The sequence below is a fragment of the Furipterus horrens genome, unplaced genomic scaffold (genome assembly GCF_987537825.1).
Source record: "Furipterus horrens unplaced genomic scaffold, mFurHor1.1.pri manual_scaffold_5, whole genome shotgun sequence".
Taxonomy (NCBI): Eukaryota; Metazoa; Chordata; class Mammalia; order Chiroptera; family Furipteridae; genus Furipterus; species Furipterus horrens.
The window spans coordinates 157796389-157813418 of record NW_028327175.1 but is presented as its reverse complement, the minus strand read 5'-3'; the positions used below and the strand labels follow the sequence as shown (position 1 = coordinate 157813418).

The 17030-nt window shown below is 37.3% G+C and overlaps 1 protein-coding gene across 1 annotated transcript in view; it reads left to right on the top strand.

Annotated features, from left to right (window-relative positions):
* CTNNA3 (catenin alpha 3) overlaps window positions 1-17030 on the top strand; it is a 1620658-nt gene that overhangs the window by 380469 nt on the left and 1223159 nt on the right. The window contains exon 6 of the mRNA XM_090278091.1: window positions 2597-2860. Within this exon, the coding sequence (XP_090134217.1) occupies window positions 2597-2860 (264 nt within the window). The remainder of the gene's footprint in view (window positions 1-2596; window positions 2861-17030) is intronic.

Sequence of the window (17030 nt, the reverse complement as noted above, 5' to 3'; positions counted from 1 at the left end):
AGTAGCTGACAGTCTTTATTTTCAGAAAACAAGGAACTAAAAGTACAGCAGTACTGTCATTTATTAACCTGAGGCAACATTATCCTTGGTAGCACAGTCTTGGGAAAAACATGTGATTTGAAGGACTTAGGTTTTGATTTCTGTTCTTTTACCAGCCTCCAAATCTTATACCAAATGCCTTTGTAGTTAAAATGGAGCTTAACAGCACCAGCCTTAGTGCTTCAAAAGTTGTTGTGATGATCAATAAGATGCTCTATCTAGAAGCACCGTGTCAGTATACAAATACAAATTATTGTCCTTGTATAGCAAATAAGGGAAATCGTTCCTGTGCAGGAAAGAGTATAGTGTAGTTATTGGGATCATGGTTTAACTGTCACACTGACTTAGGTTAAAATATAAGAAATGCCACCATCTAGCTCTGTCACTTGGCTTAGGAACTTAGGCTCTTTAAACTTCAGTTTTCTTATATTTAAAATGGGGAATTATATTTATCAGGAGTTTTTATAAGAATTACATGAGATAGTATATGTGTAGTGCATAAGCTGTCATTAAGTTCCCTTGAATTAGTTTCATTCATAATAATATTTTTAGATTTCCAGAAAAGTTGCAAGTATAATAAAGAGAGTTGTTGCCTACTGGTTTAGCTCAGTGGATTGAGCGTCGGCCTGCGAGCTAAGTGTCGCTGGTTCGATCTTCCAGTCAGGGTACATCAGAGAAGGAAAACTCTGACTCCAAAAAACCTCCGCTGCCTTGCGGCATACCTCTTCAGGGGAAAGGCTAAGGGAGTAAACCCCGACAGAAAATCCGGAGCCGGAGTCCCTAAGGCGGTTTGACGTTGTAGTCAACACCGGCAACTCCTGCGGCGCACCTGAAGCCAAGCTGTATTGACTCCGTCTTTCCCTTGGACCCTTCAGCTGCGAAGAGAGGGGGGGTCTGCTGCATGGGCAACAGCAGACCCTCCATATTACCCTGCCCAGGCTCTGTAGCTTCAGCGTCATCACAAGATGTCGATTCAACACGGGAGGAGACAGATACCATGTCACTCCCGAGTCGGACTGCACAGCCATTCTCGGCGGTGCAGATAGACTCTTAAGAAGCTACACCATCGTCTCTCGAGATGGACGGCTGCCGACGGATTGTTGCCTACCTTCCCCCTGGTTCCCTTAATTGTTAATATCTTTGATTTGCCACAATGAACAAACAAACATTGATAATTACTATTAACCAAATTCAGGCTTTATTTGGACTTCACCATTTTATCTATGAATAACTGATTTATTTTCCAGGACCCAATTCAGGGTTCCACATTACATTTGATTGTCATGTCTCCCAGTCTCCTCTGGTCTGTGAGAGTTTAAAAATCAGTCTCCTTGCTTTTTATGACCTTAGTGGTCTTGAGGAACAGTGCCTAGCTATCATGTAGGATGTACCCCTATCTGATTTTGTTTATTGTTTTTCTTTTCTTTGTCTTTTTTATTGTTGTTCTTTTACAGTTGACCCAATGTTTCCCCGTTGCTCTCCCCTGCCTTGCCCATGCCCTGCTCCCACAGTCTGCGATTAGACTAGCATTGTGGACTTTTAGAGAGAATCCCAGAGAAGTAAAGTACTCTTCCTGCCACAATGTACCAAAGGGTGTGTGATATCCCTGAGACATCACTAATGAGGTTAACCTTCATCACTTAGTTAAGGTAGTGCTTTTCATAGGTTTTTATTGTATCCTTAGTTTTGGATAGCTGTCACTTATATTGGCTTCTCTTCCCTCTCTTCCCACCATTCAGAGTGCTTTTCATTTATGTTTACTGCAGATGTCACCACAGTGAAACATCTCCTGTGACCACCCAAGCTAAAGCAGCTTTCTCCTCTAAGATCATTCTCTATGACATTTTATTTTTGTGTTTTTGTTCATAACATTTATCATTTCCTGAAATTGTCTTTTAAATTTGTTTACCTAGTTTATTTTGTGTAAGGCCCCCTCTCCCTCAAACGAGAAGATAAGCTTCAGGAGAACAAGGTCCTTATGGAATTGTTTACAGCGGTATATTTTGTATCTACACAAGGGCAAGCATATGCTAAGTGCTCAATAGCTATTTGTTGAAGAAAGAAAGATATAGGATTAATTTATTAATAAGTAAAAGAGTGAAAAATTGTATAATGGTGGGAGGTTCAATTTAGTATCTTAACTGAATTGGTTTAGTTTTAATCAAAAGGTTAAATGCAATCATCAGCATCTATGGAAATAGGTAATCAGTATCCTTATAATTCAGATTCTCTTATAATACACTTAATAACATGAATGCCAGAGTATTTTTCTGACTTGTAAGGCTATGACTGACAAATGTAAGATCTACTCGGTACTATACATCTGCACCATGATGACCTTTATTTGCTAATTGGCTCAGCTTTCTATTGTAGAACTTTTAACAGAATCTGAAGGAGTGTAAAAATAATTGATGACCTTGGTTTTAACTTACAGATGACTTCTTAGTGTCTATTATCTTTTCATTTATATTGACAAAAAAAGAAATGGAACTTCTTTGTATAAATCTTTCTTTTGTAACTCATTATAAATTACCTCTCTTTTTATTTTCATCCTCAGGATTTAAAATCTCCAGATCAGAGGGATGAAATTGCAGGGGCCCGGGCCTCATTGAAGGAGAACTCCCCCCTCTTACATTCAATTTGTTCAGCTTGTCTGGAACATTCTGATGTTGCTTCACTCAAAGCCGGCAAGGACACAGTTTGTGAAGAAATTCAGAATGCCCTCAATGTAATTTCAAATGCTTCACAAGGCATCCAGAATGTGATGGCCCCGGTGGAATCTCAGGCAGCAACCCTGGGAAGTGCCCTTGATGAGCTTGAGGTAAGTCAAGAGAAAGGTAAAATGTGATTTGATGTTCCATATGAAAATAAACAGAACTGGGTCTTCAGATCCATGTGCCGGAGTTTAGATCGTGAGTAGATAAAGATCCAGTCATCCAATTAGACTTTACTCTTGTGCGGTATCTTCCAATGAATTAATTAGAAGGAAGATAGTCCATCAGTAAATCTTTGATTCCTTTACATTTCTGACAAGGGAGTCAACAAATTTAAATTGGGGATTGTTGATTAGATTGTAATGATGACATTATTTTATATAAATCAACTTATGAAGTGTAGAATTATTTCATTACACAAATACTTATTGTCACTGTTCTTTGTGCTTGGGATATAATAGGTCACTACCCCCATGAAGCTTGCATTCTAACAGGGGAATATAGGCAAAAACAAAAAAACAATAAACATTATAGATAAGTAAACAGTATAGAATGCTGCATTGAGGAAGTGAGATATTTTTAGCAACTTGAAGAAAGTTAGAGAATCAGCAGATGGAGATCTAGAACAAAGGTTTGAAGACATGCCCCAGTATTTAGGTGGCAGCACCAAAGCTGGGTGATGGTGGGAAGCACAAGAGGATGAGTAGTAGAAGCTGAGATCAGAGACCCAGTGAAGTTTGGTTAAAAAGGGCTTGGTAGGCTTTTAAGGACTTTGGCTTTTAGGTCAAGTTAAATGAGATTCATCGTAAGGTTTCAAGCAGAGGAGTGTCATGCCGATACTACTACAGTGACAGAATGTGGAGCTTAGATGAAAGAGGAACAAAGGGAGAAGCTGAAAAATGACTTTCAGATAGCTGAGTGCTCCAGTCTCCTTCAGTCAGGAGGCCATTGTCATGACACAGGTTTACATGCAGTGCCTCGTTTCACCTCACATATTAGTTTGGACCAGGGTGGCATCAGTAAACATTAAGACTGAATTTTGCAAGGAGAGCCGACTAGGTTTGATGGAATGGATGCGGCATGTGGGAGAAAGGGAGGAGTTGCAGGCTGAGTCCTTCACAAGCACCCACCAGATGGAATTCAGGATACAAGGTGTTATTAGGAAGTAATATGTGTGAAGGGAAGAGAAGAGCAGCAAGACTAAGCAGAGGAAGAAATCTACCGGTGAGCCACACCCACAAAGCCTGGACCAATCAGCAGGGAGTTCCGGAGAGGAGGTTGTTCTTGAGTGTACGTTGTCAGGCAGAAAAGCCAGGTCTTTAATGCACATAAACTTTCAGTTACTGGAAACAGGTCGTCCTGCCCAGGGCCTGGGAGTTGGACGCAGCCCCCTGCAGCTGAAACAGATACTGAAAGGACTGATAACTGAGGGCCTGTCTGCTGCTTTCCTCCCCGCAGTTGAGCAAGTCCTACCTGGAAAGAGAAGTGGGCAGTATACCTCTGTGTCTACCACAGATCACTGAGAGGTTTTGCTTTGTTTTGGCTTGGCAACTAGGTGGATGACATTTTCATTAATTATGATGGGGACCACTGTGGGTGAAGCTGGTTTTGAGAAGAAACTCAATTTTCAACACGTTTGAGATATTTATCAGACATTCAAGTTTGATGTCAAAGATCATTGGCTACCCAAATCAGACATGCAATTGCTTAATGGGGGGCAACATAGGGTAGTGCTTAAGGATAAGGGTCCTGAAGCCCAAATGTCTGGTTTCTATCTCAGCTGTGACTTTTACTACCCATGTGACCTTAGGAAACTTATTTTATTTAACTTTCAGTTTTCTCTCCTATAAAGTGGGCATAAAAATGGAGCCTATATCATTATGTTGTTAAAATCAATGAATTAATAATACATGTAAGAATGATTAGAGCAGCACCTGGTACTTAAGTGCTCAGTAAATCTTAGCTCTCATTATCGTTAATGGAGATGACTATTTGGAGGCAGATTTTTTTATAAAGAAGAAATCAATGCAGTTGAAATGACTAAGTTTTATTGATAAGTTAAAAATGAACTAAATGCTCAACATGTAATTCCTATGTTGTTCTTAATTTTATTAGTTTGATGGTGAAAATATTAGATGCTTTGTTTAAATTTAGAATAACCTTTCTCATATGCTTTTCTGTTACATGTTCTTAAACAGGTCCCTTCATTTCTAATTCAATATTATTCAATTTCTAATTATTAGCATCCATATGAAAATTTATTAAGTTCATAATTATTAGCATCTATGTGAAAATTATAGGAACTATTTATCTAAATAGGGTAGAAGATTAGTGGTGACTCTTTAATAATACCCCATCATCTTTTTGTTTGCCCTATGTAATGAGCACTCAATAAACTTGTCATTTAGTTGTGTGCCTTGTCTTCATAATAAGATTAAAAACTCCTTTTGAGCAAGGCTGTTTCTTACTAATTTTATATCAATGGATTAGTAGAATGGTAGGTCCCCCACAAATGAAAAATTAACACTTTTGATAGCTAAACACTTAATATGAATTTATCACTTAATTATTAGAGTCCCTATAAGATAAGTATTTTTGTTATTTTTTTCACAGAAAATAGGCTTACATAGGTTATGTAACTTGCTTAAGTCAGAAGTTTAGTGAGTGATACTATCCAGGATGTTAATATCATTTCTGACTCCAGAAGATATTTCTAACTTCTGTGCTATATTGAATTCTCATAGATAGAACTTAATATGCTTAATTAAAATTCAACACAATTTATGCTAAGATTCTTAGCTTCTAGGAACTGTCAGATAAATTATAAATGTAAACAAGTCTAAAAGAATAACTTGTTAGTGAAAATGGCTTTGTACCTGGGTAATTTTAGTAGAAATAGTCCATATTTGGGGAGTGGCTAATAAGGTGAGGTGAAACTTTCTAGATTGGACATATAGGATTGTATGTCATTGGTCACAGTGCTATACAGAATTGTGTCGGGGGATGGGATGCTTGCATATGTGGTCCAGTTTACACATTCTATATTCCTAGGATTATAGAAAAAGACAGAGGATTCATTTCCAAATTATTCCTCCTTCTGGGACTTCTCTCTTCTCACGTTAGTTGAAATTGGCTGTTACAGGCAAGGAATGGCAGTGGTTCGAGGGGAGGAGAGAGAGAGAGAGAGAGAGAGAGAGAGAGAGAGAGAGGTAGCTTTGATGGGAGTGGGCATAGGAGTGGTGATAGATGGAGTCATCCCCTTCTCAAGCTGTGTGGCTAACTCACTTCTTCAGAACAAGGCAGGAGGGAGTACCAAAGATATTTCTCTGAAATACTAATACTATCTCAACAACCTTTAAAATTCAGTTCCAGTTAAAGCTAGGGATGCCCAAGCTAGTGCAAAATACTTGAATTTTATATGTATTTTTATATCCAAGTTATAAATAGCTGCTGAAGCTGTCTGAACTAGATAAATCAGAATTTATGAGCATTTAGCCTTTTCAATAGATTTTTGTAAATTAAATGGTTGCACTTTTCTTTATTTATAGGAAGCTATCTTTGTAAAGGATCAAAAATAACCTTTGCTCTATCTTGCTTCTGTAAATATAATACCTTGAAATAAATTGATGTAGTAAATATGCTGTTGAGAGTCTCATTAAATGTTTATGGTGTGGAAATGTATCATCGTGCTTACTCAACAGCTATCATGCAGAAGTTTCATTGTTTACTCTTTCATCCTGGTTCATACCTGGTTCTGGATGTGAAACCTGAGATATATTGGTGTAGAAAATAGAAGTTGAATTAGAATACTTTACAGGCTAAATTGATAGATTTATTAGAAAGGCTATTATGAATAATAGTGTGTTCCTTCTGCATTTGTGTCTGAATGAGAGTTGAAAAGTGTTAAATACCAGTGAAAATTGCTTTGAAACTCCAAGTTAATCCAGATATGCTTTCTCTTGTATGGAGGGAAAAAGCAACTGTTGTAATCATGGTCCACAGAATTATCCAGATCATCTTGTGATACAGATGATAGCAAATGAGTTTTGTAGTATTTTCTCATTTTCAAAGGACTGTCATATTTATTTTATCTTCCTTTTTTATATGTTCATTTATGTATCATCATTTCTATATTTATTTACTGTTCTATCTCCAACACCTAGAACAATGCTCTATACATAGTAAGTGTTAGGTGAATATCAATGAGTAAATGAAGGAAGAAAAGAATGAATATAGGAATGCTGCAGGTCATTTTGTGTTACTGGAGCAAATAACATTTCCCCTTATCTCTGTTTTTTTCTCCTTTCTCCACCTGTAGTGTATGTGCTTGGGGTAGGTGACTCACTTTACCAGACTTTTAACTGGGACATAATTTTTATGGTGAAATATAAACCTCGAGAAACATATCTAAATGATATGCTGCTCAGATTCTTTTCTGTGATAGTAGCTATGTAGCCTTAGTTTAGGTTCCCTGTAACTGCCAAGATATGCTGCCTTTTATTAAGAGTAATAATTTATGAAGTGTAGTTCTTTTATATTGTCTTCACCCGAAGGAGAAATGGGACCTCTACCAAATAGATTAGCATTTAGGAGCTAAAGAAGAATGGGCCTTACTGATATCTAGGAGTACATTAGCATAATAAAAGATAAAAGAACTAAAAATGATGGGTAAAATATTTTAAAATACATAGACAATCCAACAGGAAACTTTGGAAAATTTAAGGTCAGCCAGATATGAAAAGAGCTGAAATCCACACTAGTAAGCCAGCACCAGCATTGTGCTGGGAGATGTGTGGGATTTCTTTTTCATTATGGCCTGTAATTTGGATTTTGAAAGACCATGAACCAAGGACAGAAGACAAAACCTATATATTCCCAACTGGAAAGTCACATGAGATCCTTTCATAAAGCTTAGACTCCTTAAATTTGATCACCTCATTGGACAAATAAGACAAACACCAGCCCCTACAGCAGGAGATAGTAGGAAGCCTTGGGTGGCTTAACCTTGGCTCTGGGTGGCACAGAAAAAAAAAAAAAAGAAAGAAAATACCTTGGAAATTTTCTAACAATAAACCCATCCTTATCTTGACATTGGGTGAGAATTTATATTATCTATATAGCCTCTAAAACCCCAGTCAAAAATTTAAAGTTGTTCTGTCTTGGCCATACCTCCAAGTACCTGCCAGAGTAAATTCAGATTTTCTCTGCACTTACACCCAGTTCACAAAAAATTCTCATGCAGTTCCAAGGAAAATTAGTTCTAACAAGACACACAAATAAACAAGCCACTACAAGTGAGACTTTGCAGAAAGACCCAACTGAAGAATCAGACCTGCAAACACCATCGATACTGAATATAAATTACAATAGTATGCTTAATATATATTATTTCTTCTTTTAATCACTATAGTATGAAGAGTATTATAAAGAAACAAAAGACTTGAAATTGACCTGGCAGAACTATCTGAAATGAAAAACATAAATGTAAAAAAAAAAAATTCAGTGGTTAGGCAAAATGGGAGATTAGCAGACAATTAATGATCTGAAAGATATATTTGAAGAAGTTTTTTACAATGTACCACAGAGAGACACAATACATTTTTAAAAAAGCAGTTAAGATACATGGAAGATAGTGTCACAAGTTCTAAAATATTCTAATATAAGATTCAGAAGAAAGTATAAAAAAGATACTAAGAATATCCTAGAACTGATGGAAGACACCAATCTTCATAGCAATCAAACCCCCAAATTCCTAAGCAAGATATATAAAAAGAAATCCACATAAACATATTGTAGTAAACCTGAAGAACACATTGAGTAAACAAATACATGGATCAATTCCTTTGAGAGAAAACCAGAAACTGACTGAGAGATTCCTGTACATTGGGTGATTGAAAACCAATACATCCACATTAGAACAGGTGGGAAAAGCTGAAACAAATTCTCACCATTATCTTCATCCATAACACAGCACCATATAATTGAGAGGGAGCCTCCATCTCCCATACTTCTTGAAGAGCAAGGGACGGGACCACAGATCTAGTGCCCCAGGCTTATGGCTGCTACCAGGGTGACAGTCTCCGAATTTACCTGCTTTGGGGAGCTAAATGGGCCCAGTATTTATTAGTCTCTTGGGGCCATAGAGAACAAAGAGGCAGTTGTAAACATGCATGCAAGCACTTCCTTTTGCTCTCTTCCTGCCCCAGGGCAAAGTGAGCAGGCAATAAAGCCCAACTTTCAGCTGCTTCTTGGAAGGGGTTAGAGTACACATTTAATGTCCTAACTTTTCCAGCTGTTGACCAGGGTCTGACTTCTAACTCACCTGTCTCTGGTAGCTGACAGGACAGGTGATCACTAGTCCTCAAGGAGGCTGAACAGGCCTGTGAGCACTTTTTACATTTTTCGCACTTCTCAGGACTCTGGGGTGGAACTTAGTGTTAGTTTAGTTAATTAGGGAGTACCTTAGTGGGAAATACAAATAAGAAAAAGCATGGAGGACTTCCGGCCAAGATGGAGGCATAGACCGACGCGCTCTGTCTCCCTCTACAACTAAGAAGGATTACAGCTAATGCAAAACTAAAAATTATAAGAAGTTCCTGAAAATAAAGCTACATGGAAGTCCAACATATGCAGTCATAAACAAATGGTGCTCATCTGGACGGGTAGGAAGTGCGAGCCCCCAGCTGAGAAAGATCGAACTGTGCTGGAGGCGGCAGCCACAGTGGTGAATGGCAGGACCCGGTGAGCAGACACCTGTGTTTGGGGGGAGGAGAGGGGCGCCTGGGGGCCGCCCCAGCTGCAGACTGAATCCTTCCGCTTGCAATTGCAACAGCGGAGAGGGCAGACCCCATTGGGAGGCGGCCCTGTTCGCCAGCAGAGAGTAACAGCGAGAACCCATCTTGGACCCCTGCCCCCACACAAAGCGCCACAGGATGGTGAGAAGGGCTGCCAGGTTGTGACGAGCACACGGGGCTCCACCCAATATAGCATAGGAGGTGTGACAGCCCCCCACCCAAGAAGGAAAGATAAACAAAACAATCAAAATTGCAGAATTAATGACTGAAATACCAATCACACAGCTAACAAAAAAACAAATAAAAGCCTTGATGAAGGAACAAATAATGAATCTTTCAGAAGCTCAGTTTAGAGCCATAGTTATAAGACAGCTTACAGATCTAACAGCGGGGTTGAATCAAGACAGGGAAGGAATGAAGGCTAGTCCTGCTGAAATGAACAAAAAAACATACAAAACAAGTGATGAGGAAGGTAAAGCCATGGATCAAATCAACAAATCGGAACATAGGGAGAGAACAAACAGTCAACCAGTGCAGAAAGAGGAAATCAAGAGTGAGGAATATGACTAGAGGCTCAGAAACCTCTGGGACAGCTATAAGAGAACGAAAGTTCGGGTTATCGGATTGCCAGAGGGTGAAGAAGAAGAATTATAAGTAGAAGAATTATGTGAAAAAATAATGAAGCAGAACTTCCCTAACTTGGGGAAGGAGGTGAACTTACAGGTCCAAGAAGCGCAGAGAGTTCCGGGTAGACTGGACCCAGGGAGGACCACACCAAGACACATTATCATCAAAATGTCAAAAATTAAAGATAAAGAGAGAATCTTAAAAGCAGCAAGAGAGAATAGAAGAATCGTACAAAGGGATCCCAATTAGACTATCAGCGGATTTCTCAAAGGAGACTTTATAGGCAAGAAGGGACTGGCAAGAAATATTCAAAGTCGTCGTCGTCGGCAGCCGTCCGTCTCGAGAGACGATGGTGTAGCTTCTTAAGAGTCTATCTGCACCGCCGAGAATGGCTGTGCAGTCCGACTCGGGAGTGACACGGTATCTGTCTCCTCCCGTGTTGAATCGACATCTTGCGATGACGCTGGAGTGTCCTCTCCAGTGAAGCTGAAGCCACAGAGCCTGAGCAGGGTGATATGGAGGGTCTGCTGTTGCCCATGCAGCAGACTCCCCCTCTCTTCGCAGCTGAAGGGTCCAAGGGAAAGACGGAGTCAATACAGCTTGGTTTCAGGTGCGCCGCAGGAGTTGCCGGTGTTGACTACAACGTCAAACCGCCTTAGGGACTCCGGCTCCGGATTTTCTGTCGGGGTTTACTCCCTTAGCCTTTCCCCTGAGGAGGTATGCCACAAGGCAGCGGAGTTTTTTTGGAGTCAGAGTTTTCCTTCTCTGATGTGCCCTGACTGGAAGATCGAACCAGCGACACTTAGCTCGCAGGCCGACGCTCAATCCACTGAGCCAAACCAGCCAGGGAATATTAAAAAAATATTCAAAGTAATGAAAAGCAAAAACCTACAACCACGATTACTCTATCCAGCGAAGCTCTCATTCAGGATAGAAGGGCAGAGAACGTGTTTCCAGGACAAAGTAAGACTGAAGGAGTTTGTTAGGTCCAAACCACTGTTTTATGAGATGTTAATGGGACTTGTTTAGAAGGAGGATCAGGACAATGAACATTAAAATGAAAACTGTATTATAACAACCAACAGCAGAAGCTAGGGAACTGAGGCAAGGGCAAACTAAATAGGCAACGAGAAGGGGAAAAGAATTATAGGTAAGGGGAGCATATTGGGGGGAGGTCAGCGGGGAGGGGGGAGAGGGAGGGAGATGGTTCAGTAACTGGGAAGCATAGTGGAAGGGAGTGGAGTGGACAGGAAGATGTTGAAAAGAACTATATGCAGGACCAATGGGCATGGAATAAGGGAGGAGACAACTGGAGGGAGGGGGGAGCAGGGGGGAAGGAAATTGGGACAACTGTAACAGCATAATCAATAATAAAAAATTTAAAAAAAAAGCATGGAGGAGAACTAAATATAGAGGTGGCGAAGAAACTGTGTAATAGGAGTGGACAATTCACACTTCATACTGGTTGAAATACAGCTTAGGAAAGTTTAAGTCATATTATACAAGGTCTCTAACTAGAGCAATTTTTGTTTTTTTTCTTTATTATTATTTATTGATCACCCCATATGCACAGTAGACAGTTTCCCACTTGATTTGTTGTGTAGAACTTTGCATCTAACAACACATACCTTTCAAATATCCATGGAACCTTCACAGAAAATGGGTCAAAAGCAGCAAACTTTAATAAATTTTGCAAAGTAGATATATTTGGTAATTAAGATTACTATTTATTTTTAAATTTAGTTAATATCTTCTTTTATCATTATTAACAGCTACTTTCTAATTTCTGAAGGTTAATTTTGCAGTTCTTTTATAATATCTTGAGTAAATTTATTTTTAGTTTTTATCATTTTGTTTTTCTTCCTTGCTTTAAAATAAGTTCATATGATGTTACTTTTCCTCTCAACACCTTTAATTTTAGAGGCAGTACTTTTATTTGCTTTTTTAAAAAAAGTAGGCATTAATTTTAATTAATTTTTTTTGACTATGAATCTTAGAAGGGTGTTTTAAAAGTGATTTTTGTTTTTGTCATCCTTTTAAATTAATATCTAGCTGTACAGAATTTTGGAAAAATGTATTTTTTAATTTAGAATTTTGTTTGGGATTTCCTTTGAAACTTGTAGAGACTTTCTTTGTGGTTTACTTAATTCATGTTTTTTAAAAAGTTGCATATATATTTGAAAAAATGTTTATTCTTCAATAGGCAGTTCTAAAAAAGCTATTATTTTGAGCTTCTTAATTTTAATCAGTAAGTTATATGCATCCTTGTTGTTGTTTTTTACCTCACCTGTTCGAAAGAGGAGAGTTGAAGTTTCCTATATTACAGCAGAATTCCATTTTCTCCTTGTATTTCTAATGGTATTTTATTACATACATTTAGAAACATATTATTAGGTTCAGAAATGTTCTTGACTTTTATGACTTCCTGATGGACATTTTATCATTATATAAATGATATCCTGTTTAATGATGTCTACTCTGAATTCTATTTTGTTGGGTATTGATATTGATATCCTGGCTTTCTATTAGCATTTTCCTGGTGCAGCTTTAGTATTAATGTTATTCATTTATGATTAAATTAATCATTTCATAAGGAATGCATGGATCTATTCTTGTAAAATAATCATAATTACATAAATATGGAAAGAAAACATTAATCTCTCTTTTTGTTCCACCTCAATTCCATTCTTACTGATAGAGTTAATTGCTGCAAAGGATTTGGTGTATATTTCCTAGACCCTTTTTAGGCACAGACACATTTTCCTGCTTTATTTATTTTTTCCTCTTCTGAAACTTCTACTATGATAGATGTTGGCCTATCTGGATGAGTCTCCTGGTTTTTAATTTTTTCTCATACTTTGCATATTCTTGACGTTTTCCTTTCTGGGAGAATTCTTTGTTTTTGTTTCCTTGTCACTGATTTTGCTGTTAGGTGTGTTCATTCTGCCTTTCAGGTCTTTAATTGTGTAGTTTTTATTTCTGCACTATCATTTGTAATTCTGAAGAACACCATGGTTTAACTGTTGATATTCTTTTTATAGGTATATGCTTAAATCCCTTTGAGGATGTTAATTATACTAATTATATTTCCTTGAGAGTTTAGTTCTTCTGTCTGTTGAACTTGAAGCCTTTCTTTAATTCTGCTAATGTTATTTCAAGTGTTTGGTGATTAACCACTTGAATAAGAATTACTTTGGATGCTACTAAAAGTGAAGATTACTGTTCATAGATTCTAACAATGAAGTGATGAATCTTTTGCAATAAACATGCTTCGCAGGTGATCTTTATGCATGCTAAATGTTGAGATCATTCATCTGGACCAGTGGTTCTAATGCCACGACCCTTCAGTACAGTTTCTCATGTTGTAGTGACCCCCAACTATAACTAAAGCATAGTAGCATAGTGATTAATCACAAAAACAATATGTAATTATATATGTGTTTTCCGATGGTCTTAGGTGACCCCTGTGAAAGGGTCATTTGACCCCCAAAGGGGTCATGATCCACAAGTTGATAACCGCTGATCTAGACTGTACAGTATTGGTAGCTACATGTATTTTACAGAATTCATGTAATATCCTTGTAGTCATTGTAGGTCTTTATTGTAGGGGTGCTAGGTCAAGTTTTTAATACTGTAGGAAGGAGAGTTAGAGATGTAGGTGCTCCTCTACACAAAGAAAGGGGTTTAACATACTGGAGTAGGAGCTTCTTGTCCTTCGTGGTAGACATTTCCTAACTTACCTAGGAGCCATTTTGGGTTCTAAAGTTGCACTCCCACAGGACTTCTTAATCTGAAGTTCATAGGTATCCATATATAGAATCCAGGTGTCTGTGAACCTTGGTAGGAAAAAATATAGATATTTATTTCAAAATTCAATCTAAAATTTAGCACTTTGTTTAATTATTAATATAGGTGACAAACCACAGTACTGCTTACAATATCTAAGATTTTGTGACCAGTAGAAATTACAGATATTTTCATACTGCATTTGAGGTATGCAAGGTATCATTTATGCCTATTTCTAGCATGTTATTAGATCCACTACTAGATCTTGTTATTTCATGCATTAATATAACAAATTTAAAATATTTTAATAACTGTTAATGGAATTGGTTTTCTTTTGAACCTTTTATTTTATGCATTAGAATAATTATTTTGAGAAGAGGTTTTAGTTTTCGCCAGTGGAGTCCAGGACACAATAAAAGTTAAGGACTCTGTCAGTCTGCTTAACTTGTGATTCCAGTCTAGGCCAATTGCTGAGCCAGTTTTTTCTGTGAGTGGGATATTGGCTTAAATGTCCTACTCTTTAATTACTTAGTAGAAAAGTACATTCAATTCCTAAAGACTCTGATTCTCGAGTCATGTTGGAAAGTCTTAGTTTTTTTTTTGAAATCTTTTTCCCTAAGAGGAATTTTTCTTAAGTTCTACCATTAACTTTTCTTTATTTCCTTCCTCCCTCCCTTCTTTTCCTCTTACCCCTCACTTCCCCCACTTTCCCTCCTTATCCCTCTTTTATTAATTTGTTATTTTAATTTTTATTGAGAAGTATTTACAAATTTAATGATCCAATGATATCTAGTAAGCTTTGTGGAAGTAAAGTTAAAAGTAACATCTCCTGCCAACTCAGAAAATCTCTTCACAAAATTAGAAGACAAAGAAAATTTCATTATTGAGTCAGTACTAAACCAGAATCTGATATGAATCACAGGCAGTCTGCTAAAGATATTGCAGATACAGAAAGATATCCCATCATTTTATATTGCTGAGCAGATAAAAACCATTACATATATGTCATTAAGATAAACAATAAACAAGTTAAAAAAAAAAGAGGACATGGCAGTACCTTTTGCATACATAGTTCATCCTAAATTAACTTGATAATTGAAATGACAATCTGTTCTAGCTAATTGCCTTTATTTATAGGAAAATTAAACTCACAATATCTTTATGACAGAAGTAAGTTTGCAACTTGGAGCCAGGTGCCCACAGGAGATTGGCTTCTACCCTCCCTTGGAAAAGGGGAAAGAGGGATATTATCTTCTTTGATGATTAAATTTCAAAGGCATGGCTCTCAGGTCCTTGAGGAAGATATTCCTGGGTTGAATAGTTGGTGAGACCCTCCTTTGACTTTTAAAAAGATTTACGTACATTTCAAAGGGAGAGAGAAAAAATTACAATTAATTTTAAAAATGCATAATGAAGGAAAGGGTGGGGGCAGTCTCTCTTCTTTTTTGCCCCAAATAATTTTTTTCTTTTTTCAGATTTATATTTATTTTTACTTTTTCCTAGAAACAAGCATTTTTAGTTTATTCTTTGTGTTTATTCCAGAGATGGTCTCTGTATATACAAATGAAGTTATAACTGAAGGATAAATTCCTGGCACAGTACCTGTTCTATAAATGTTTGTTGAATCAGAAACTGTTCAGGCTCTATTCTCAAGGTTCTTATAATCTAGCAAGAAGCAATCAAGGAAGGCTTTATGGAAAGGGAACTGAGCTGGTTCTCAAAGTATGGGCAGAATTGTGATAGGACATTTAATGACTTTTCAGTTATCTAAAAGGGGTTTTATAAACTGTGCCTGAACAAACATAAGGATTTGCAATTTGGGGTGGTATATGGGGACTCTCTAATTAGTCCTTATCTTTTTTGCATGGGCTGGCAGGAAAACTCCACACAGAAACACACCATTAAGGATGAATAACAGAACAGAAATGAAGTTAGTCACACTTGGGACTATCACGTCAGTTTGATTAAACCAATAAATCAGTGTACTTTGTTTCATTCAAGAGCTTATAAATTCAGCTTTCTTATTAGTTCCAATTAAGTCATTTCATAGTAAATACTTATCTGGGGAAAAAAGCACTTTAAGTCTTAGAGATTTGCTTTAAAATTTCCTTTTAATGAAAGCTTGTTTTCTTCTTAGGGAAATCCAAGCCTAAGTTCACATTTTCCTCTTTTAAAGAGGGGGCTAATATTGCTTCTTTTCTGCAGTAATGAAATTGGAATTCCCAGATGATGCTAGTAAACACTGTACTGTACTATCTACGGCAGGAGAATGATAAACAATCTGACTTGAAAACCAAACTTGGAGAAAACATTCTGAATGTCAAGCTAAGAAATTTGAACTTTATTAAGGGAGAAATATTTGATTAGGGAAAGGAGAAAATCAAATAGATGTTGTAGGATGATCCATCAGTCATGATATGCAGATTATTTTGCAGGTTTAGATGGAGGCAAGAAGAATAAAAGATTTCTGTAATATATCTAGTAAGAGGTAATAAGGACTAACACTAGGGTAGCTGAAATGAAAAGAGAAGACAGATATGAAGAGGGAAGAGTTAACAATTATAGTGACTATGAAGGTTGAGAAAGGGGAAAAAGCTCATGATGGCTTAGACATAAAATGGATCTATTCTTGGAAGAGTGGTGGCACCATCCCCTCAATAGGAGAATGAACTGAATTGGGAGAAGGAAGTTATGATATGAAGCAAGGGAGACAGCAATAAGGAGATTATTATAAGCTTCTGAGCACTGAAGTATATTTTTGGAGTTTTATGAGGGGAAATGATTTGAACAGAGTTTACTATTTCTATAACTGTTCTTTAAAGAATATTGGTTAACATTTCAAGTCCAGAAGGTTCTCTCCTGCTAGCTTTATATAAGTAAAGATGTCTGTGGGTCCCTTGTATAGCTGTAGATATGATTAGTAATTGGATTATCAAAAACATTTGGAAGGTTATATTTACCATGTACAGTGATTCATTATGGCCATTTTGTTTCTGTCACATGTAGCAAACTTTATCTCTAGCATAGGCAATTTGTTGGACAAAACACTATGTTAAAAATGGATTTGTGC